We start from the raw sequence: 26,415 nt of genomic DNA, 5'->3' as shown, positions 1-26,415 counted from the left end.
ATAAAACACAAATAACAAAACGCCTTAAGTTTCATGACTAGTAAAAACACCTACAGGTGACGGAGGAGTCTTACTGCGCTGAACGCGAGTCATCTTATAGAAAGTAACTTCTTTGTGTCACAAAAAAGTCAAAGAAAAAGCAAAACGCTTGCAGTTAATCCGTTGATGGTCACCGAAGATGCACGACAACTGTTTAACCTCGGCTTTCATTAAGTTTAGAGGCTTACTTTGTTCAAATATTTCGGCTGAATTCTGAATTGTACAACGTGTAAGGCCTCAGAAATTGAGAAATGATACAATCCAAACCACTTTTGTCCCAGTCACATGATCCGACAAAGCGCAGAGATGACCACAGTGACATACATGTAGGTGCCCGATGCCCTGAAGTCCAGCTGTGCCCTTGCATGGGATGACACAATTGAAGGATGGCAAACAGCTGGCCGGTCGGGATCCTGCGAGGAAAAAAGAGCTGTCACGTGAATTGTTGTCATGTCTAATCACGACTGCTCCTGTTGTCCAAGTGCCCCCCACAGTAAGAAAGAAAAGCATGAACAAAATATAAGATTAGTCTCAAATATTCCAAGCAGTTTCCTCTGAAAACATGGTGACATTTGATGAGCAGTGCTGTGGGAAACGTGTAAAGAGAGACAAGAGGGAGGACATTTGTCCACCGAGCCCAACAGTGAACTAAGAAGAGGCTGGAAAAGAATGCTTTGAAGTGACAAATAAAAATGTGAGACCAAGAACAGATGGAGAGTTATGACAATGACAAATCTGTGTATAATCTGGACTAATCACTGTGAGCCTTGCTCCTTTTACCAAAACTCTCACCAGTGGGCTGTTATGCAATACACACAGTGGGAAAGTGTATACCAGAGCTTTTCAGTTGGTGGCTGACAGGCCAAATCCGGCCCATGGATGGCATCAGACTGGGTAGTTCAGTTCACAGCTGGTTGCAACTAGCATTTTGCAGCAGATTCTTAAACAGCAAAGCACTTTTGTCATATGAAACCCTGTCAGCACTCCTGTGAAACTACTGTATTTCGTTTCCCATATTTTTCCCATATTTACATTACAAAGCCCCCGCCTTGTCCGGTTCTTCCAGAGCAGCACAGCACAGCAGTCCAATCGGCGATCGGTGTAATGCCTCCAGTAGCCGTTAAAGTCAAGCCTTCAAAACAAGAGTCGGTTGTTTACTTTACACCCCTGGGGGGATGAAGTTGTGATGGAAGAGCAGAATGTCCCCTATTTTCCCTTTAAAAATGCAAATTTTGACAGTTATGGTCATATTAATGCTCAAATGAAGGTTTTTAGATTGTGTGCTATAGAAGAATCTGAGTGCTCCTGTCATGTAGAGGATCTTTGAAGTACAGTAGGTCCAGAGTGCTGCTTTAAACAGAGGATCTTTGACTAGCATTTAAGCAGCAGGTCCTTAAAACAGCAGAACGTTCCTGCTGTATATACTGTATGATTGTTATCTAGCATTTTTGCAGTAGATCCTTACAAAATTGCAAAGTGATCCTGTCATATGGAGGATCTTTGGTAGTTAAAAACAGAAATGGTCCTGCCATTTAGAGGTTCTATAAGTATAGGTCGCTGTTAAAGACATCACAATGCTCCTGTCATACAGAGGATATTTGACGAGCATTTTTGCAAAAGGTATTTAAAAAGACAAAGGATCTTTGACTGGCGTTTGTGCAGTAGGTCCTTAAAAACAACAGAGGACTCCTGTCATATAGAGCAGTGAGTGCTTCTCAAATGGGCTTACTCGTACTCCTGGGTTGAAAGCACTCAAGGGGGTAGTTGAGAATTTAAAAAATATACATATAGTAGGGAAAAAAAACTTTGAAAATTAGTTTGTATCTCTATTTAAGAACACATCTTTACTATAATCCCAAAAAAGGGAACTTTAAAGTTGATGATTACTCTACAGAGGGTAATTGTTGAGAACCACTGACATAAAGGATCTTTGACTAAACTCTGCTTGTGTTTTAATTGATGACTTTATAACTATGTTAGCCATTTGGTGAGGTAAAATGTAAAGGCTTGGCAAAACCTTGCATTTATATCATATACAAAATAATAATAATAGTGAAGGAAGAAGTGGGGCGAGTTAAATATATTGGTCAATACCATACAGTACATAGTAAACAATGTATGCTATCAACTCTTACCGACCTGCTCAATCTAATATGATCCAATACAAGAGCTGTATCACAAATAAAACCTTTTTAATGATCACGTGGAACATGTGTATTATTGTGGATGTGGATGATGTTCTTGTATCGCATCTGTCTTGAAATGTAACATTTACAGCAGCAATTGGGGATTCTGGACGCAATACTTCAAGTAACCAGTAGATGGCAGCGCTTTCATTTCAATGTTGTCCTGGATGTCTGTACGCTACAGGTGCTATTAGTGCTTCTAGATGCAGATGTTATTGCTAAAAAGACAGCAAGCGGATGTAAAACAAGCAAATACTTCAGTTCGAGCATCAAGCAACGACCACGGCATCTACAAATGGTAAGTAATTGGAAGGCGATTTTTCCCACATCTTTTTACACTTTATACGCGATGCACATCATAGTAATGTTTTATGTTGTTTTTCTACTTTTAAATGTAACCCTCTGGCCCCATGCAGAGGATACGAACAGCCAGTGGTCGTCATTTTTGTCATTGAAATATTCAACTATTTATAGTTTGGTCGTCATCGTGGCGGAGACACAGCTTGCCTCCTACACGTCTTCTAATTTTAACACAGCCATCAAACCGGTCAGACCCTGCTTTAAAGCTAGCCAAGAAACATTTCCTCCTCTCTTGTTGCGTGGTGAAGTCCAAATATTTAAATGTACTGCGGTTAAGAGACAACAGAGTGTACAGGATGATGAAAAACTATCAATTGTTATTGTCATTATCCTCATCATATATAAACAAGTATGACAACCTAATGATTTACAGATAGCAGTTAGCTTAAAAGCTGTATGAGTTAGGGGAGGGAGGTTCGATCCAAATGTCGATAGTATTGATACCAAGGGCGAATATGGCAGGCAAGGGCGGCGTGCAACACAGAAATGATCCAAAGCCAAATACTGCCACATCATAAAACAAATACAACGAGAAAGTGCACCATATTAAAAACGCCGCATGATTAAAAAAAAATGCAAACAGAGACATGCTGAAAATGCCAAAATCTCACACAACCCTGAAAAACACCTATGTTTTTCACAGGCACCTCTTATGTCTAATTTAAGCATTTTCAAGCATAAAAAATGGGTAAATAAATAAAATACAAATATAAGGCATGCGGAAGATGCATTCAAAGACGTGATAATATGTAGTATTCTACACTGGTCACTAGAAGTCAGTAATGTTCGGTGAGATGCAAGCGTCAGCCTTGATCGCAGGTTTGAATTATCTCACAACAGGCACAATAATCCCTGACATGAGTTACTGTTGCAGCTGTAACCCACACAAAGGTAAAACTCAACTCTGAACCCCCAACGTCACTTCCTGTCAACGCCACGGGAACACATTTACAGTAACACACACGAATATGAGTCTTATTTATGTTTTACACGGCTGATTTACTGTTATCATCTACTATATTGGCTAATACAAGTGTAAAGCTGTCTTTACGGCTAGTTATTTCACGTCTAGAGGGCTCCAATAATGTTAAAACCTGTAATTAGAAGATCGTAAACAGGTTGTCTATGCTGTAGCTTTGAAAATATTTCATTTACTGTATATATAAGGAATCCTACTTTGCGGAAATTCACGGTCAGTCTGGAATCAATTAACCGACATAAATGTAGATAGTTGCTTACGAAGGTATGACTTCATTCATCGTCCATGGAGTGAAAGGGATGATTCAAAACCACTGCATCGCCTCGGGTCACAGACTACACATGACGTGCTTTTTTTCTTTGAACAATCAGTTCCATTTCCAGTTACAGTCTTGATCACAGACGTCCTTTGCAGCACGTAAAATAAAACAACTATGAGGATAAAATTCCATTCCTTATGATTGGTTCCAGTGTCAAAACCGTCATAAACTCTTCATGGAGGCAATGTTGTAAGTAACAGTTGAACATTCTTAAATGCCATACTACTAGAGCCAGAGTGCCTGTCATATAGAAGCTCTTTTGGTTTTGCAACACGTCCTTAAAAACTTCAGAATGCTCCATTACGTAGAGGATCTTTGACTTGTATTTTCCTGCAGGTCCTTAAAAGCAGCAGCAGGGTCCTGTTATACAGAGGATCTTTGGCCAGTACAGATCATGGATTCTCAAACAGTGGTACGGGCCAGCGTTTCCCACAGGACTGCAATCTATTTGTGGTAGCGGGTTGGGGGGTGTGGGTGTGGATAATGTCATCGTCTAATGTGCATAATTAACAATAAGGCATCTGCCACGAGATCTCGCGAGATTAAAAAGTGACAAGATTTCTCATTCAGTTTTGACTCACAGGCCTGGGACGATAATAAATAAATAAACAATAAATGAAAATTCACTTGATAATTTTGCAGGCCCTGATATATTGCCATGTGCATGCATGTCTGTTTTCCTCGTCTGTGCATTGGTTCCAGCACCTTAGAACGTTAAAAACAACGGCATGAACGGAGTGAGCCCTCTTGTCAGTCATACAGTCTTGTTGTCTTGTTGGGTGGAGGCGGGGTTGCTAGCGTGCAGAAGCGTAGCCTCGTGAGGAGCAATGCAAGGTAATGTAGTTGAAATTAAATAAGGAGGGAAAAAAGATGAGCTGCACGGTGGTTAGTAGGGGTGTTTAAAATAATTGGTTCGGCGATATATCTCGATATTACATCGCACGATTCTCATATCGATTCAAAAGATGTTAAAATCGATGTTTTCATATATATATTGAGCTACTGTATTCATTGCAGTGTCTTTTGTCCTGCACTTACACTCCCACTCACTAGCTGGCAGAGTAATAATAGCATCTCGCGAGAGTTATTCCAGGGCGGCATCTTTACACTATATTCTCGCGGGGTGTTTGGAGAACAGCTAAAGTTTCAACAAGAAGAGGGAATTCTGAGATGCTCCGAAGCACATTTATAAATCTGCAATTTGGACTCATTTTGGCTTTTACAGCACCACAGACGGGGGCCCAGATTATGACAAAAGCAAGGCCATCTGCAAAATGTGTTACGTGAGAATCAAATACTGCAGGAACACCGCGAACCTCCGTGCACATGTTGCCAGATATCGCAACGAAGTGGAGGTAAAGGGAAAACAAGCGACTCATCTCAACTAACTATTGAACAAGCTAATTTAGCCAAACTGTCTTCAAGCTCACCACGTGCCACCAAAATAACACACTCAGTGACCTACTATATGTGCAAAGACATGCGCCCTCTGAGCTCGGTGGAAGGTGATGGGTTTCGTTACATGATGAACATTTTAGAGCCCCGTTATTCCATACCGTCCCGCCAACACTTCACTGACGTTGCTTTCCCTTGATTGTACAAAGAAGTAAAAAACGATGTGCTGGATGGTCTTCATTTTGCGGAGCAAGTTGCATTAACATGTGATGCCTGGAATTCCAGGGCCACCGAGTCTTATTGTACATAACAGTAACAGCGCATCACATCGACGACATGTGGAAGATGCGTTCTCATGTGTTTCAAGCAGGTCCAATGTATGACAGTCACACGGGAGAGAATATTGCAGCTTTGCTGCATGAAGTTGTGGATGATTGGGGCGTAAGTGCAAAAAATCCTCTGGTAGTTACTGACAATGCTCCCAACATTGAAAGCTAAAACACAGTCTGCAACTTGTTAAATACAGTTGTAAATACAGTGTCATACCAATTTTCTTTAGAATGTGTACTAGTTTAGTCATTAGTTGTTTCCAGAATCATATATTTTAAAAAATTGCAATAATTGTCTTGCACTTAAGTATTGGGATATATCGAAATCGAATCGAATCATGACCTGGGTTCAAATCTCCGCTTGGGCATTTCTGTGTGGAGTTTGTATGTTCTCCCCGTGTGTGCGTGGGTTTTCTCCGGGTACTCCGGTTTCCTCCCACATTCCAAAAACATGCATGTTAGGTTAATTGGTGACTCTAAATTGTCCATAGGTATGAATGTGAGTGTAAATGGTTGTTTGTCTATATGTGCCCTGCGATTGGCTGGCGACCAGCCCAGGCTACACCCCACCTCTCACCCAAAGTCAGCAGGGATACGCTCCAGCATAATGAGGATAGGAAAACAGATGGCTGGATGGATGGACACGACACAGTTATCCCATCTGGGGAAAAAAACTACACATCAAGATGCAGAGCCTTCGTCCCGACAGTCAACACTCTGAGATGTTAGGTCGACAAATACAAATGGGAAAATGGGAGCGATACATGATTTCATGTTAGAGTCTCCAAGGCTATGTTCACACTGCAGGTCAATTCCAATTTTTTTGCTCATATGTGATCGGTGTCTGATTATTTTCATGTCAGTGTGAACAGCACAATTCCGTTTTTTTCAAATCCAACTCAGGCCTCATTCGTATGTAGGTATAAATCCGATGTGTATGCGATGCTACTGCAGTATGAACGGACAGGTCACATACATCCGACCTTATACGTCACATAAAGGCGTATATTGCTGTGTTTACCGAGACTTGGATAAAAGTACTCACCGATGTAGGCAAAAGCTCTTCTTGTCATCCGCAAATTATTTTTTAAGTGTCAGTGAAGCGGCTCACTGTTACTGCCACCCATGCGTTCCTCGGAACAGACGTCACACAAACTGCCATAGCCAAAATTCTTGCCCGCATTCTTCGTAATATGCTACGCAGGATCATTTGGTTAAGAAAATATTGACTCCCGTCGCACAAAATCCTTGAAATTGCCACAAACGCACCAAGGAGGGCACACACACTGCAGCAATCTTTACTTCCGTAAACATACGTAAATGCGTGTGACGTTGTGCTTTTGCGCATGCAAGGCACTTCCTAGGCGCTTTGCGCTCACATCGACAAGTCGCATTTTTTTGGTAATATGACCACATAAAATCTGATTTCAACAAAAAACATCCGAATTGGGCATGATACCCTGAAGTGTGAACGTAGCCCAAAAGTCTCCAATAAGATTGAAATTGTTTGATTGAAAATTTGTCACTAGTCATTTAAAAAAAAGCAGAATCTACATGAGTCTCAATGCTGTCTTAACATAGAGATAATGTTGCTAAGTTGGCAACACTGATCTTATTCTTTCGCAGACCAGGTGTGTTAAGAAGCATCGTTACAATGTCATCTACTATACGGAGATGGAGCAACATTCACAGACGTTTCCATAACGATGTGTTTATGTGCGAGGGCAAACGGGTACTGTCAAATCTATTTGTGGCAGTCCGAAATTTGTTTGTGGTGGGCCAAATGAATGTATGGGAAACACTGCGAGTACCACTGGTGCTTCTGAAACAACAGAGCTTTTTGAAAAATCAGAAAGCAATTATATTAAACGTATACTGTACATTTGAAATTATTGTATGTGTATTTTCTAACTAAAGATTTGCTAAAACTGAATTCAAATAAAATGTTCCTTTGCTAGGACAAGCAGAGGTAGCAAAAACGTACTTGCAAAAACGGTACTTGCAAAACAAAATGTTTTTGCAGGTAATGCTTGGTGTAAAAAATTCAAGAACTGTTGATATAGAGGATCTGTGACTAGCACATGTAAACAGAAGTGAATTAATGTTAATATTAAGATGTACAGTAAATTCTTAAGTTGTTGTATAATACTTGTATAATGCAACGTCTTAAAATGGTCACCTGGACACCTCTGGAGCCTTACTGCATTGAACATGAGTTTGCTTACCAGTACATATCTTCTCTTTTCACCTTCGTCTCTTAACACTTCTTGATGAGGCTTCTTTTGGAAATCAGTGCCACTATACAGCCAAAGAAAAAGCAAGGCGCGTACATAAAGTCAGTCCTTTGATGCTTACTTATCTGAGACATGCTGAGGTCTTGCGTAATATGCTGACGTCTCTGGTGACGTCCTGATGTCGGCGGTTCGAACAATGAAGGTTTATGTGATTGTAGAGGTGTATTTTCCACAAAAATATATGTAGCCTAAGGGACAGCTGAGATTAGAGCTTCCATTGTGAATATTAAGTTTGTACATTTACCAAATTATTGCATGCTTCCTTTCATACTGTTGGTCTATTTGGACTTTTTCCTCATTTGTTTCCCAACAGATGCAACAGACCTGTGAAAAGTGAGGACTGCAGAATTAAACCAAAGAATAGTAAGTCCCTTTTTTTCTTTGTGTGATTGCTTGTACAGTATGTGTTTGTGAACAGTATTTCATCAAGACTAACATACAGATTTAGAGACCATTACCGAAATTACAATACACTGAATTTTGGAGATGGTCCGGAATGTACAGTAATCCATGTAATATTTTTGTAATGATGGCGTAGAACATGTTTACGATCTTCTAAATAGGGGTTTTAACATTGTTAGAGCCCTCTACCCATGAAATAACACCCCTATAGTCACCTTTACACTTGTATTACGCAAGTGTATTACCCAATGTAGTAGTTACAGTATATATAGAAGTGGTGATATTGGACTGTTTCTCACAGGACTGCAATCTATTTGCAGCCAATTTGCATAATTGGCCATGGTGCATTTGTATGTGTTGTAATGGATGCCGTTGCAGAGAGGAATAACGTTGTGAGAGACAAAAAGTGAGTAAAAAACATCCATCCATCCATTTTCTATGCCGCTTGTCCTCACTAGGGTTGCGGGGGTATGCTGGAGCCTATCCCAGCTGACTTTGGGCGAGAGGCGGGGTACACCCTGGACTGATCGGAGTAAAAAACATGAACTATTATTAAGAACTACAAATTGAATTTCTTCTTTTACTTCTTTTGATTATCTTTTTTATTTCACAAACAAGACTGAGCCGCCTGTGAGTTCTTTTAGATGGGAAGTGGTCCCAGAGCAGCACATGGTGCTAGTTGAGAAGAGCGGTACATGCTTTCCAGCCATCCACGTTCTATGCTACTTATCCTCACTAGGGTCGCTGGGGTATGGTACATGTTTTCATATCAGAGTTTTCAAAAGTCTCACTAGATTTGTTGCTGGTTGGGGGTGGGAGGCAGCAGGACCGACTGCTCGTTGAGGCTTGTTAGAGTCTCCAAAAGTGTCCAATAAGACCAGAAAAAGTCGCAAAATTTGTCACTATTCACGTTTTTGAAAAACACAATCTAAAGGGCCCTGATTACTCGCTAAATAGCTGGCAACACTGATCCCTCCTGCTGAGTGTTCTTATTCTCTGGCAGACCAGGTGCTTATGAGGTGTGTTAAGAAGCAAAGTTACGATACGCACCTGCTGTATGGAGTTGGAACAACAAGCTATATTCACAGACAGTCCAGTCACAATGTGTTTATCTATTTGTGGTTTATCTATTTGTGGTATTTTGGTATTTTTGTTATAATGCGTTTTTTCAAAAATGTATTAATTAATAAATGATCACTGTCTCATGGTTGACTATGGCCCATTATTACAGTAAATTCCATTGTATAAGCTGCACCCACTAAATTTAGAGGAAAAAACAGATTTGTGCATATATAAGTCGCACCGGTGTATAAGTCACACTTGTCCATGTCATATAATGGCATATTGTGGCGCACACGAGTCTGTGAGGACCAGGCAGCTCTTTATTTGACACTCAAAACAAGCTTGTCAACCCATTGGAAATAGTAGCAGGTCAGTATATACATGTACAGTATAACAGTATAACAATATAACAGTCTGACTCACGGTGTCATCTTACAAATAACACTAAACTCATCACACAGCAACTTAATACTCAAAAGGTGTGCCTGGTAAATATACAAACATGTACCAATACAAGTTTAAAACAAAAAAAAATCCCAACATTTTAAAGTTTTCCCATAATGCATTTCGTTTGAGCAAAGCATTTAATTGGAGGACAAACAGCATAGAAAATGGTGGATGGCGGTGAAATGTTGTCTCTGTCCACCAGAGGCAGCCAGAGGAGCCCGGAACCCGGAGCCCAGAGCCCCAGTGCAAAGTATCATGGGAAAAAAATATTCCCCACTCGTATTGGTACATGTTTGTATATTTATCAGGTATACCTTTTGAGTGTCAAGTTACCGTTTGATTAGTTTAGTGTTGTTTGTAAGATGACACCGTTATTGTAAGATGACACTGCTATATTGTTATACTGACATATGTAATGACCTGCAATTTCAAATGGTATTTAAACAATTAGTAGTAGTTTTGAAGTAAAGGAGATGTCACGAGATTAGAATTTAGCCATTAATTAGTCGCACCACTGTATAAGCTGCCGGGTTCAAAATTTAAGAAAAAAGTACACCGGAATATACGGTAGAAAATATTCCATTTATTAATATTGAATCCTATTTTTGGGGAAATGAACCGTGATAAACGAGGGCAGACTGTATAGGGAACACTGCATTGTAATAAGAGTTAGTTGGCCTGCTATTCCATTTTTATCATGTTAGTCTGCTTGGGTTGTTTTGCTGGGAACGCTGTCACTCCACCTAGCTCATTTAAGAGTGTGTTTGGTTAGAAATGGCTCTTGTGGTCACGAGAGCACTCTTTCCGAAGATGTGGAGTGGTGTCAGCGTTCCAATTCTCTTTATGCCAGGTAATTGAAAAACAGCAGCAGCACAGCCCCTCCAGTGTACACAGTTCCACTTTGACATTGACACTAGAAAAACAGCACTCATACTTACATGAAAGCTTTCCGCAGTCCCACAGAATGACCCCCTCAGCCTGTCTTTCCATTTCAGAATGTTTAATATTTTTACATTAGACTTGTTCTTGGCAGGTTAATGCTCACAGATGTCTGCAAAGCTCAGATGGCTTGAGGGGGCAGGTACCATCTGAGCTGTGTCGGGGGGAGAGAGAGTCATTTTAACAGCACCCTCCACTTAGCCTGACACATAATTTCCTAGTACCAATGAATGTGCTAATTAGACAAAATGTTTTTTGATAGAACAAATCTTGGCAGGCATCTGCGAATTATTCACCGGACCTGATAAGTTAGCATAGAATCGCCAAGCAGAATTCACAGACGCAGCGTGATGGTGACATCCCCGCTGTGCGCTGCATCTTCACTATTATTATAATCTTAAAGTTGGCAACAGACAGACTTGTGTTTGCTAAAATACACTATAGATGAAGCACAGTAAGACTTTATAGACAGCAAAAGAAGTGGGAGCTTGTTTACACAAGTGCAGGAACTACAATATATTTTGATTATTTTTTTTCACAGCTAAGGTGATGAATTACATGTTCTCGCTGTGGATTTATTTCCTGTTTATGTGGGCCATCCTTGACTGACCGTGACAGTGTGAAGGCAGCCTTCATGCCACGCTGTAGAAACTGCAGTAACAATGGAGAATAAGAATGCCTGGGTGTGTTTTTTTTATGCGGGAACGTGTGACAAAGTGATTGATGCCAATCGAAATTCACACTTGTAGGAGTGCGTGTGTGCACAGTGCAGGTGTGCTATTGTAATATCGTTTTAAAAAATAAGCAAGTGAAGTAAGTGATAGTTAGAATCGGAATCAGATGAGACTTTATGTATACAACAAAAATTGACGTACTAAGACCAAGACAGTGTGCAAACATAAAAGACGAAACATATATTAGTAATGGAAACTTAGTTAGTGTCATTATTTTGTTCCAGAAGGTCCGACTCTAATGCCACATCGTGTATTTCAACAGTCATGTCTTCAGTGAAGATCAAAGTAACCTTAAATGTTCATTTCACTCTTTCAGTCATCATTGATATGCATTTAGAATTGTTTTATGCATGTAAAACTATAATTGTGAAACTACAAAAATATGTTACGTGTTTACATTTTTGAGTCAACTGCTGATGACATCATAGACGGGCAACATAACTTCTGGTTCCGGTTGCCATTTTGTTTAGCTGGCAAATAGGACGCTAACGAGGAATGGTGTTTTGTGATAAACAATGCATTAAGAACACAGTCGGACTCACACTGTGTATTGTAATTCATATTGTACGCTAATCAGAGAATGCACGCAAGCTGAGACAAAATTGTGGCGTCTCTTTAACAGCGGAACATGCGAATCACACTTTAACCGTGTTATTATGAACAATGTGGGGTTAAGACACCACTTAATTGAAGTTGAATTCACATGTTTTGAGTATTTTCTGGGATTTCTAAGCATAAATAAAAGCAGTAAATTGTAATTCTGCATTAAGAAGAACACATTATCATGTGACCAGCGCCAGGCCTCCACGGAGAGAACAGTGCCAGTTTGTTCATCGTTGTGCTTTATATGAACGAATAAATGAGTTTAATGATGATGTTTTACTTCAAGAGTGAATTACTTTGAGTCTTAGCGACACGAATATCCACTTATTGTTTTTCTTTGTCTTTTTGTTTATTTAGACTACACATACGCGCGCAGTCTTTTACACAAGACATGAGCATATGATTCATTTCATCACAACAAAGCAGGAAGGAAGTTGTGTGCCTGCTTGATGACCAATAAAGTTTGTTACAGCATTTTATGTTGACTGTGACCCAATAAAAATGGACTTGGGTCAAGACCCCTAAGTTTGGAACAGGCTGCTTCTATTAAATATGGTGCATTTCTCTTCTATTTTTGGCTCTTGCTGTACATGTATTTCTCATCCCACTGCATTAGGTTAGTTTTTGCTCCACTGCTCAGTGATGATTTATTTTGTTTAGTTATGATGCTTGATAGTAAGTGACTACATGGCAGACAGCCAAAGTTAAGCATCGCTTGCAGAGCCCCGTAGAGCCTTGTGGATGTGAAGCAGTGTAGAGACCGGGCTATATTTGGCTGCTATGTTCCCTTTGCAAGAGACAAGTTCTAGGTCTGGTCTTGACATTTCTCTTAGACTGGAAAAAATGGGTTTGGGTCAGTGAGTTTTGAAAGGAGGCGGGGTGTTGTTGATGCCCAGAGGACGGTGCTGGTCTCTGCTCCACGAAGGCTTTTTTGTTATGTTCTCTTTGTCTGTGCAGTGCAGGCTTAGATGACAGCATGAAGTAGCAATTATATGCACACAACAAGAAACACAGTGGATGGAGTATCTGCAAAGTAACCATAGGAACAGCGCATACTAAGAGTGTCACGATACTCCGCTCACGGGACGAGAGGATACGCGATATTGGATTCACGAGAACAAGACGAGACGATATTTTAACATTACAGTAATCCCTCCCTCATTTATTGCGATTAATTGGTTCCAGACCTGACCGTGATAAGTGAATTTCTGCGAAGAAGGATTTCTTCTTCATAAGTGGAATGCTTTTGTAAGCATAGAAAACCTATTTAGTATCTTCTAAATATGTTTTTTCACAATATTACAGCCCTCTAGACATGAAATAACACCCATATAGTCACCTTTACATTCGCATTACCCAATATAGTAGACCCTATGTTCCCAAAGTGGGGTATGCGTACCCCCAAGGGTACGCCAATTGTCATTGAGGGTACGTGAATAAAAATGAAAAATAATTAACGCACCTGAACGCCTCATAACATAGAGCGCACCGTCAAAGCAGAAAGAAGGAAGGAGACACGGCAATAAGTTCTTCATTGCTCTGTGTGAGTTATATGAATCAGTAGGTAAGTTTGATGATTATGTTGTGTATTAAGAGTGTTTAATCTTGAATTTATATTGGTGTTTCAATCCCTGCACTGTGAAAACCTGTCAATGTATGTGCGTGTCAGGATGAGAGACTGGAGATTCCCCTGAAAATGAGGCTTTAGCGCTGATTGTGTGTATTTTTGTACTTTGGATACTGCTTTATCATGTTTGTTAAACTTTCCCTTTCAATTTGGTATCAAATTAATATGCAGATTTAAGTCATGCCATTTGCAAGTGGACAAAAGTGAAGCTGCAGTTCAACCCATTCAAAGGGAAGGATCCCAACACCCGACTGAAATAAAAGATATGTAGGACGAATACTGAAATACTGTAGTCATCTCCAAGAGAAAGTGACATCTTATCCATGTATCAGTGTTCATGTAAAACTTTTATCAAAATTTTACCATGCACAATACAAATTTTTAAACTAGAATTACTTACTATAAAATGAATTAACCAATTAATCATGTTTAATATTTCAAAGTAATTAAATGTAAAAAATGTTTGTTTTTTTAAAGTGTGAAGCATTAGGGGTAAGTCAAATGTCTGAAGGGGTACGTGACTGTGAAAAGTTTGTAAACCACTGTAGTAGACATAATCAGAGAAAATAAGCCATTTAAGACATAAATAAGACTCATGCTTGTGTGTGTTGCAATAAATGTGTTCCGGACGTGTGAACTGGAAATGACATTGGGGGTTTATTCCTGAGTTTTATCTGGATTACAGCCACAACAGTAGCCCGTGTTATTATTATATTATTATTACTAATAGTATTACCTAGGCGTGTCACGAGACGAGATGATGCACAAGATTGGGTTCTCAAGAAAGAGACCAGATTTTTACATTACTTTTAAGTACAAACCTTTTTATTTAACCGAGTCACAAAACAATGCAGGTGTGTTTTGAAACGTTTATTGTCCCACAAATTGATGTTAAACTATATTATTGTCAACATTTTTGAGACAAGTCCGGACATCTACGTGTTTTGGATCGGACAAATCTTAAGTAACTTTGATCAAATGTAGAATTACTACAGCTTCTGCTTGGATATTGGCGCCGCAGCTGTTCAACTCCAACGGAAAAAAACAGCCACATATCACTTGCTAAGGCTGACAACAATAGGTAGCTTGGGTTGCAAGTTTTAAAGTGTGCATAAAGCACTTAAATCTTTATGTGCCAGAGTTTTTTTAAGTTTTGACATTACTATTCCAAAAGGTTGTAGCTTGAAACTGGTTTGAGATAAAGGCATACTGTAAATTGGAAAAATCATCAGTATGACCCAAAGTTTGTGATGGGTGTAAATTTACTAATGTGCATATTATGACGTCACCAGACTTAGAATTTGCCAGATCGCTATCTCTACAATACCAGCTCATCAACAGGCTCATCAAAATGTCTGATCCACTTGTGATACTCTTCCTCAGCCATCATTTACAGCAGGATCTTGAACACCACTGCTGCCTCAATGGCTATTATTACTGCTATTACTGTATTACATAGATAGATATAAAGTATCTATCTATCTGTCTATGCTGTGTATGCTGCATGTGGACTCTCATGGCGAGCTGACTTGCTGCCACACGCACAAGGGGCTTCTAAGTCTATAAAATTATAAACTTTCCATAGAAACACCGTTAAATTCAGCAGTGTTGCTTCTCACAATTTTGGGACTTTGGCACTTCAAGGATTAAGGTGCGGATCCAATTCTGCCTCATGCACTGCCACGTTCATATTACAACGTATAAAGTATTGCAATATCATTCACAGAAGTGATGCCATAGTTCACAGTGTGATTGGCTTCTGGCTGCCCTGTTCTGGCAAGACAGCTTTTTTTCAAACAAGAAATCTCGTCATGTTTTAATCTTGCAAGATCTCGGGTCTCATGACACCTCTAGTATTACCTAATACAGTATAGGGGAGCACATCAGGGGGTTCAGAGTTGAGTTGAGTAGCCTGTGTTATTATATTATTATTATCATGTTATTGTTATTGATCAAATGTAGACTTACCACAGCTTCTGCTTGGATGTTAATACCACGGCAGCTGTTGAACTCTGATGGAAAAAACAGACATACGTGATGAACGAGTGATGCTGGGAACACAGAGGTCGAATGGATTGCAAGGTTTATAGTGTGCGTAAAGCACTTAGTGGGTGGTTTCCATTTACATATTACATGTATTATCATTCACAGTAACGATGCCATAGTTCACAGTCTAATAGACTTTCGACTGACTTGTTCCTGCGAGTACACTTTTTTAATCTCACGAGATCTCGTGCCACGATCTTGTTGACACCCCGACTACATACTATCTTCACGTAGTAAAAACTGCAAAAGATGTTTCCATATACATCAACATGATAAATGTTTTCCTTTGTCTTGTATCATTCGTCACAGAATTACTGTATTGCGATGCAGGCAATGAATGATGATATTCCCTAGTTATGACATGGGGTGACATACCAGGCTGGTTGTGTTCATGCTCTCATTCTTTGGGTAGACATCGTGCTGTGGTCTGAAGTTGAGAGACTGAATGTGTTGGCAGAGGTGCAACATATTAATATGAGATGTCAAAAATCTGTTGGCGGCTAAAATGACAGAAAGTGTTCTGCTCACCGAATGCTTGCATTATTACCAAGTCTATTTTATCTTCAATGCAAATTAATGCAACTTGTGGCATTGAACTGAACCTAAAACATGCAGACTAAAATCTAAGTGTATTTGATAAAAAAAGAAATTGAGTCACATTCACGCCTTTATTCTGCTTTGTTCATCTTGGCTACTGCTCTCCTTAAATCAACACCATGGCGACACTCATAAATATTCAAATCATTTTTAATCTCACATTCTCTTCCAGCACCGCCTGCTGGGTGAAAAAGTCAGCTCTGTTCTCGCTACGTAGAGTTGTGGCTGCGGCTGTTAATTCGTAAAGGAGCAGGCTGCCGTGTATGCGTTAGGTATAGCTGATGATGGGTTTAACCCTTTTATTGTTTGAGTTGGCGCCAGGCTTTCTGATTGGATATACTGGACATCAATTTGTTTCCACTTCCTGTCCAAATGTTCAACAATGAGTCAGTCAGTTCTTGGAGAGGCCTGTTACATGGATGAATGAACAAGAGATGCAAGGCTTCAAGCACTGCAAACTGTGAACTTAAAACAACACCTCGTATGTTACGATTTTACAGTTATATGTGTGGAGTGCTTGTGCAAATCTTGCCATATACTAAAATTATCATCTTATAATGCTGACAAGTTTTGACAAGTTCCTAAAGTCGTGTGGTGCATAGTTGACTTGTAAGTCACAGTGGTAAATATTATATATGTTAGCAGTATTTACTGACAGCGATGTCGTTAGAAGTTGAAAAAGCCAAGCCACTGAATGTACCTTGGCATTAAAAATAGTCTTAAATTCAACTTACCAAAAAAAGTACAACTGAACCAATCTTCTCCATCCATCTTCTATGCTGCTTATCCTCACTAGGCTCGCGGGGGTATACTGGAGCCTATCCCAGCTGACCCTAACGGAGATTTGAACCCAGATTTTCCTGATCTCTTGACTGTGTGGCCAACATGCTAACCACTAAGCTACCGTGCGGCTGAGCGTCATTTTGTGGGACAATAGCCATTTCAAAACATACCTTTATTGTTTAATGACTCGGTTAAATACAACATTGGCATATTTTTTCATTGTACTTTTCTTAAAATTAATGTTAAAATATTGTGTCGTCTTGTTCTCGTGGACCTAACCTTGTGTACCGTCTCGTCTCGTGAGTTGGGTTTCTCGTGACACCCCTACTAGATACTCAACTTCTGCATTGTTCATTTCTACTTTGTCTACTTTACTTTTGTTTTAAAAGTATAGTGGAATTTGTAAAGATCTTTGTTGACCTTAAATATGTTCAGACTTCATATTTTCCCGTAGGAAATAATAAATAATCTGTTGCAGGGTTAAACTGTCCGCATCATAAAACCTTCAGTAACAGTACAGACAATGTCATGCAAGTGTAAAAATAAGTTAAGCATGGTCTATAGCAAAACGTAAAACATGATAAGTAGTGATAAAGAGTGTTTCTTGAGTCATACATGTATTCTTTCTTCTCTCATTCTTCTTGTCTTGTCAACCCGTCGATGGTGATCTTATTTTCGAAACAAAAGTTTCAAAAAAAGCCAAAGAAAAAGCAAAGCACACACAGACGCAATCCTTTGATGCCCACTGAAATTAGGTTTTGTACAACTTCAGAAACCTAGTGTCACGTTTGGACTGATCTGTCGGAAGCTTGGCCTTCAGAATGCAGAGAAAAGGCGGTGGAGTGCAAATAAAAGTATTTTAATTGCACAAGTGCAGGGACTCACAAAAGAACAGGCTCCTGTCCTGCAGAACGTGACACATAGTCTCTCTAAAATTTGGTCGAATAACCTCTGTCTGTCTTATTGCTGCTTTAATTTGTGTTGTCAGTAAAGCAATTACAATTCTTTGCACAATTTCCACTAATATTTTTTGCAGTTTTCTTTTGTGAATCTTGCCCATGTCCTCATCTGCTACATGAGAGTTAACTGGCTCCTGCTCAATCCAGTCTACATGGTGATATCATTGAAGGTGATAAATTAGCGGTGCTTCAGAATCCTTGGTATGCCTGATGTGTGGGCAGATCGCCGCCTCAGAGTATAGGGGTGGGGCTGCCTTGATGGCCAAAACAGACCAACCTCAAACTGCCCATGCACATTAGCCTTCACACCCTGTCATCCCATCAGCCTCCGGGGCCCGCACCTCTATTCACTGTCATGCCAAAAATGTCTTTGTTGTTACCTTTCATCCACGGGAAAACCTCACTTCCATCGGTACGTCCCGTGACTTCTGGACCAGCGGGAGGTCGTGGCTGCTGCCCCTCCCTACTTTGAGTGAAATGTGCAGAACAAACTGATCCAAGAATTACACAGGGATTGGACACACTGGCTGGATATCTAAGAGTAGAAGGGTCGTAAGGTTCTCTGCGGCCAGAGAGGTGTGAAAGGATTGGCGGGCCCACCTGTTTCCAAAACCTACTTTCACCCTCTTTGTAAAGCAAAAAAAAATGTGTCATTGGTTCAACTTCCATGTTATGTCTCATACTCATATTGGCTCAAATTCACTGTATTGTTATCGGATAATATTTGTTGTTGTCTGTGTTTCAGAATTAAGCAATAAATACGTGGGCCTTTATATTTTTTTTTTTGGAGGAACATGATTTCACAGTGCCGCACGGTGGTCTAGCGGTTAGCACGTTGGCCAATACAGGAACAGCCTGGAGATCGGGAAGACCTGGGTTCGAATCTCCGTTGGGCATTTCTGTGTGGAGTTTGTTCTCCCCGTGTGTGTGTTTTCTCCGGGTACTCCGGTTTCCTCCCACATTCCAAAAACATGCATGTTAGGTTAAATGGTGACTCTAAATTGTCCATAAGTATGAATGTGAGTGTGAATGGTTGTTTGTCTATATATGCCCTGGCTGGCGACCAGTCCAGGGTGTACCCCACCTGTCGCCCAAAGTCAGCTGGGATAGGCTCCAGCATACCCCCGCGACCCTAATGAGGAGAAGCGGTATAGAAAATGGATGGATGATTTCACAGCCACCAATGCAAACATCCTGATCGTTGGATTACAAATTGGAGCTTTCCTAAGGATTCTCCGTTATATTTGACAGCACATAAAAATGTATGGCCTATTTAGCTAACTTTAAAGGTAGGAATCGCCATACTTTGTATTTTTGAAGCGCCCGGCTTCACTGTGTCTATTTTTCCCCCAGGTTTTTTTGCTTTAATGACTCTTTATTTCCACTAAAGTGAACCTTTGTCTGACATGATCAGTAATTTGTAGTGAGAACTTACAATACAAAGGCATCTTCACAGGCCTGTCACAATAATCGATAAATCGATTAATCGAACGATAACAAAAAAAACATTTTGATAATTTTTGCTGGCCTCGATTAAATCAATAAATGCATGTGCATGCATGCGTGTTTGTTTTCCTCGTCTTTCTTTCGGGCTGAATGACAAGAGGGTTCACTCTGCAGCTGTCTGTGCACGTTGATGCTACAGTAGAATGAATGGAGAGCGTGGACCCTCCTCTCACCTACTTATGAGCTTTGTCCCAGTATGTAGAGGCAGGCCTACCTTGGCTTGCAGCAAGTTAGCCTTGTGAGCAAGCATACGCTAACATGAATGAAGGCACAAAAGCAATTGTTTCTAAGGCAAATGCCGCAGCCCCAGTGTGGGAATATTTTGGTTTTAGACAGCATGAATAAGGTGAGCGCATGAACACCGACGAAACGATATGTTGTTCGAAAGTAGTGACGAGGAAGAAGGGGATACGCCCAAGATGAATGCACACCTAAAACGGAGGTGGAAAGAAGCCTTCGTCGTCCCGACAGTCAGTCAGTGTTGCAAAATATTGCAAAAGAAATGCAACATTTCGGGAAATGTTATAAATGTTTGACAGTCAGACAGTGCGAATTGCCTGAGAGAACGTACATGTCACAAATAGCAATTCCTGAACTGTGTAACCAAGTGTTATAGTTATTATGTTGTTGTTTATTTAATTTATTTAAAAGCTCTTGACATTCCAGTTACAATGTTAAATTAAATTCAAAAGAAAAGTGTAAAGAAATGTAAGTTTATTGCTATGTACTCTCATTATTATGTCATATAATCTCAAAAAATGTTGTCAATAATATCAATTATCGACAATAATAGTAAGACAATTTAGAGTTGCCAATTAACCTGGAATGTGGGAGGAAACCAGAGTACCCGGAGAAACCCCACGCACGCACGTGCAGAACATGCAAACTCCACACAGAGGTGCCCAACAGAGATTCGAACCCAGATCTTCCCGATGTCATCATGTCACCAATAATATAATATGCAGAAACATTTATTATGCACCATGATTTTTTACAGCTGGTGTAAGGTCCTTAGTGTAAGTGTGACGTCATTATTCTTGCTAATCAGACAATAAAATTAATAGAAATGTCATACGGGAGGCACTTACAGTACTGCTGCATCCTGAAGGCGCGCGTAAGGTGCTTGTCAGTGATGTCATTCCACAATGGAAAAACCACTTGCGTCGGCCGTCAATGATGTCATCAGCAGTTGACTGAAAAATGTTAACAGAAAGCACGTGTTTATAGTGTCCCAATCATAGTTTTACATGCATTAAACAATTATAGATGCATATAAATGATGAATAGAAGGGATAAATGAAAATTTTAAGTCACTTTTGCCTTCAATGAAGACTATTATTTCCAAAAGACACAATGTGGCGAGATCAACCACCAGCTTCGTGTTTTGTCATGAGTTATCTCTTGAATTCAAGAGTGTTTCTCCCCTTCTGTATCAAATGCTAGCACTTTCTTTGGCTCCATTATGGGTTATTGAGGTGAGAAACACTATTGAATTCAACTGATGTCAAAACAGGAAGGTGGTGTCTGTGTTGATCTCGCTACCTCATTGTGTCTTTGGGAACAGTCATGTAAGAATCATGTCTTCAGTGAAGGTAAAAGTAACCTTAAATGTTCATTTTTTTCCTTTCATTTATCATTTATATATTCGTATATGCATTTCTGCATGTAAAACTAACAAAACAAAACTATAAAAATGTGTTTTGTGTTAAAATGTTTGGCATTGTGGAACAGATTAATTGGATTTACATGATTTTTTATGGGAAAAATGGATTCGTCAAGCGTCTGTTTTGGTTCAAGTCAGACCTTAAGGTTCCACTGTACTTGCAAATTGTTTGTCTGGTCATCAACATTGTGACACGTGTTGTGGATAAACTGAGAGACATTTCTTGAGGCTTCAGCCCTACCTTAAAAATGAGAGGAAGGGGAGAGGAAGAGCTATTTTTTTGAGGTATTGTTGCATTTAAGGCCGTTGAGACTTGTTCTGAAGGAGGAAAAACCTGTGTCTACGGTCAAGCAGTGTTGGCGTAGGTGGAAGTGGTCTGGACATTTAGCTTCAACACACCCTTCCCATGGTAAACTTGATTTCCTGCTTGCAGCGTTTTAAACAGGCCTTGAATGGAACTGTGTATTTAAAGGTCATTGACAAATGCAAATTGCAGTTACTGTCTACAGAACTGTGACATATTGTAACATGGTTTGGGTTGACGTAGATTTATCCACAGCAAAAAATAGCCCAAACTGTTGCAGTAGCTGGCATTTTTTAGGACAAACAAGTTATTTCTGAATATGCATTCATACAAAAAGCATGTATACTTTTCTTTTATCATGACATAAGATAATATCTCCAGGGCTCTCAGAGGGGTGATGCAGGGATATGGGTCAGGATGTGCTCTGTAAACATGCTTCCGATAGAGAGCCTTTGTTTTTATGAGTCCTCCAGAGAATCTTTTAAGGTCAGCTAAGCTTTGCAAGATTCCAGCTCCACTTGTGTCTCTTGGCTTGTGTGTTTGTGAGACATCTGACTTATTTGTACACTTTACTGATGGATCAACTGATGCAAACATGCAGCCTGGCACCTGAGCCCAACATATTGCTCTCTGTTAAGAAGACAAAAGCTTGTGCTCATGAAAGCTGTCATTATAGAAATTTTTCTTGAAAGTATTGAGTATAAAGTGGGCCGAATGTATGTAGGTGGCGGTTGTACAACAGCGTGGTTCCATGGATCCAACAGATCAATGCTTTCCAACAGAGATGAGTACATTGATCAGTAAAAATACAAAGCGCTGCCCTCTGTTTCCAGTGTGTCTTTGTGCTCTGCAACTATTTATAGAAAGCCAATGGCAGCAGATGAATGCACAGCGTCAGAGACCTATTCAAAGTTAGAAAGTAAACTGACCTCAAGTTCAGTGCACAATACGTGGATGCTTTGAAATTGCTTTGAAAAGTGTTTTTCCCATTTTGGAAGGCATTTCGTTGTTCAGACCTCACTAAGAATTAAGATTTTGCTTAAATCCCTCTCCTTCAATTGTGACGTAACCTTCCAATGATCTTCCAAAAGTGGTACAATTTAGATTTTTTTTCTGAAAAATATGCATTAAATGTCAACAAAACTTGGAGTCCATACCATTATCAGCTGTGACCTCTGCAAAAGATTTCAGAGCATTAACACTAGAAGTGTGTTATGCGTGGTCCTTGGCTTTTTGGTGTTTTTTGGGATACAAGTGATGGCACATAAATAAAAGTGTAATGATAACTATGTAACGGATGCCAGCTGGTGCAGCTGTGCCAGAGTACGTTGGTAAACCGACTCCATGATACCTTAAGGGTTGTACTAGACATCAGTTTGACTGCTCGGGCTTTTGGCTTGTTGCCTAGTGGTCCCTATTCTCATTTTGTGGACCCCGGTTCGAGCCCAGAAACAGAACTTATTGCAACATAGGAGAGGCTCTGGCTGCTCTGTACAAAATGAGCAATACAATTGATGAATAAGTGCATGGCTCAGACCAAGTGTTACATTTTGGGTAAAATTTCAAACTCGTGGATAGACCTTGGTAATGTTATAAACATAAACTTCAAACATTGCAAAACACACACCCAACATACCAGAGCTCGAGACATCTTCCATTTCCCATAGCAACCCTCCGAAGTTCACTCTTTCTTAAATGTAATGTACATAACTCTGTGTTTTTTTCGCCGCTTCGTGCACATACATAACGAGGACACAAACGGCTACCTACGAGAGGTCAAAACTACGGCTGTCAAAATGAGTTACACTGCTCGATGAACACAAAATTTGTAACTCACCCTACAAAAAAAATCATTTCAAAGTGCATAAAGATCTTCTCCAATATATATAAAAATGGAAAAATCTTACCTTAGACTTGACAATGGTTGTTAAACCGCCGATTGCTCATCGAATTCAATGATACTGCTTCTCTGAAATCGTGACTGAACGTACATAATGCTAACACAAAATGGCGGACATGACGACACATTCCCCTGCTGAACACGTATTTGGCGAATAACCGGCGGAAGGATACAAGTTTTGTTTGGCCCAAAAAGGCACTTTTTATTTTCTAATTCAATATTTACTAGCAATACGCAATTTACGCTGTGAGCTCGAAGTGTACCTACATAACGGGCCGGACACGAAATTTGGGTGTGTTAGACTTTTGTTCAAATAATCTTATTTTACTCTTTTATACACAAAAGAATCACTTTAGTTGCAGAGTTGAGTAATTATTCCATGAATATATACCATTGTAATCATCATGGGGTTTGTTTTTCCATGGAATTATGTTCTTCAAAATTTTCATCGGCAGGCGGACACAAAGGTTATGTACGTTTCACTTATGATTACATGACAGTTTTTTTTTTTTTTTACACTGAGAATATTTGAATAAAACACATTAGAAACCAATTTCAGACATCATTCTTTAATTCTAAGTAGAAATCATGACAAAATTATCAGAGAAAATATTGTTAATTTCACAACAAAAGTAGACATGCTTTACATGTAACATTTGAATGTCCGAATATAGACACTTTTTTACAACATAGCCGTGCTAACACAAAATAAAAACATGAACAGGCTTAATTTATGGTTTGGTAAGCTTCCTCACTCTATAAACGTCAGAGTGATAGGGATAGTACACATTGTTAGAACAACTATTTCAAATACTACTCAAGTGAAGTTGAAAACAGCAAAGGGTACCCTTGATCTGAGCCGTGCATATAATTAATTATGACAAGTAGGGGTGCATGAGGAATTATGAACTCATACTGATAAATGAAAAATGAAAACCGATATTAAAAATGCTGTGTAGATGGACATTTTAATGTTCACATGGCCAGGATGACACCACAGTTTGTTCATATACAGTGTAAGCCCACCTCCTTTGCGCTTTCTTGTGTTCCTGGCCGCTCTGACCGTACCGAAGTGGGCTAACTCCTCATGGTTCTCAGCCATTCAGTGAAACACAAATTTGATGGTCTTGACATTCTTGCCAACTCGTCGATCTTGCTATGTAGTGAATTCACGTTTCCTATGATAATATTCCAAAGGTTTGAATCTCCACTTCCTCGCAAGCCGCTTGACTTTCATCTTAGCTCCGGCGTGGCCGCCTTGAGATCAATGGGTAGACTGGGAAGCACACCGATGCCGGACGTCGCTCTCATGGCATATAAAAATGTGCTTGAATATACAAACAGAGCTGCTTGAAAGGCAGCCACTCGTGGTGTCGGTGTTAATTCCACCACATACAGTGCATACATAGATAGATACATTATTAAGAGAATAATTATATTAAGAGAAATTCACATTTCCAACAGCTCTGCAAAAATGGGCTCCCGTATTTGCCGGCACGCAAAAGATGACCTCATCAAACCGCCTCTCAAGCGTGTAAACCAGGGGTCACCAACGTTTTTCCTTGTGAGAGCTACTTTTAAAAAATGTAAATGGCCAAGACCTACTCATTTTTGTAACATTTATTTTCAGACCTTATTTTAAACCCACACAAAGCGAATATGCTTGTTTTACCAGAACATTAACAAAATGCTGGTGTCCACAACTCACATTTTGTATTTCAGAATGCATTTCTTTCTATTGTTCTTTCATTATTAACTGAACACCTGAATGAAAAGCAGGCTTGCGGGCACCTCATGTGGTCGTGGGGGGCTACCTGGTGCCCACGGGCACCACGTTGGTGACCCTTGGTGTAAACAAACCTGGTTGGCTAGTAGCAAACTAGCTCGCTCCTTCCATCCATCCATTTTCTACATATGTCGCTTATGCTCAGTAGGAGTAAGTAACGGTAAAATCTGACGCTGTGTGTGCACGCTTGATTAGGAGAGTCTTTGAAGATGTTGCTTTTTCATATGATATCGGGTGTATTTTCATTCGTTTACATGTTTGTTAGGTAGATTGCTTTTCCTCTTCAATTTCACATCGGATTTATGCTGTGTTGGACCACCTCTAGTCATGCTACGGCCTCGAATGTTAAGTCCAACTTTAAGCCTTTCAAACTCATGGATCGGAGCTTCAGGACAAGATAAAAAGTATGTAGGATGTAAAGTTACTTTAATATCTATCTGCAGATGAAATTTCATTAAAATATAATGGTGCAAAATATGTTAATTTTGGCCCGCAATTTGTAGTGTAACGTAGAAACCAATACAGAGTGCTGCTGCACAGTGGCGGAGCTGCATGGTGGCCGGCCATCTAGACATTTCAGGTGTAAACTTATTGCCACCCCTGTGTGAGTAATGGTCTCACCTTGGCCACCTCAGTGAAAAATTTCTGGCTCCGCCAAAGCTGCTGCACTAAGAGCACTAGGCTTACATGAAAATTGTGACGCTTGATTTTCTTGCCTGGACTTTTTGATGACCAAAAAAATGGAAATGGCTACTCTGTTGACTTTTGAAACAAATGTCACAACCTGAGCCTAATGGCAAGTATTTCTCAGATTTTTTACAATGTTGTACAATGTTGTTTGCAGCCACGTTGAGAAGCTATTGGCTGATGCTGTGTCCATTAGCTTCACAACAGATATGTGTTATTCCACCACAGGAGATATGTCATGTTACACATATCGGTATCGGCTGATATCGATATCGGAAATTGAGAGAATATCGGCATATCGATTATCAGCAAAAAAGCCAATATCAGACATCCCGAGTTTTAGTTTGTTCCAGTGGTTAACATCAAAGGGATTTTATTGTGTTATTGAAAACGTTGCCTGTATTGTTAATAAAAGTTATGATGGTGACAGATGGCAATTAATTAATTAGCTTAACATTATTACCGCTAT

At 39.8% G+C, this 26,415-nt stretch overlaps 1 protein-coding gene across 1 annotated transcript in view; it reads left to right on the top strand.

Annotated features, from left to right (window-relative positions):
* Positions 1-2,424: 2,424 nt before the first annotated feature.
* The window catches only part of hdac9b (histone deacetylase 9b), a 61,454-nt gene continuing 37,463 nt past the window's right edge, over positions 2,425-26,415 (top strand). The window contains exons 1-2 of the mRNA XM_054781879.1: positions 2,425-2,523; positions 8,215-8,264. Of these exons, the coding sequence (XP_054637854.1) occupies position 8,264 (1 nt within the window). The 5' untranslated portion in view covers positions 2,425-2,523; positions 8,215-8,263. The remainder of the gene's footprint in view (positions 2,524-8,214; positions 8,265-26,415) is intronic.

Source organism: Dunckerocampus dactyliophorus, chromosome 7 (assembly GCF_027744805.1).
Source record: "Dunckerocampus dactyliophorus isolate RoL2022-P2 chromosome 7, RoL_Ddac_1.1, whole genome shotgun sequence".
In the NCBI taxonomy this organism is placed as follows: domain Eukaryota; kingdom Metazoa; phylum Chordata; class Actinopteri; order Syngnathiformes; family Syngnathidae; genus Dunckerocampus; species Dunckerocampus dactyliophorus.
The sequence above is the reverse complement of the archived record's forward strand: the minus strand, read 5'-3'. Positions and strand labels throughout refer to the sequence as shown.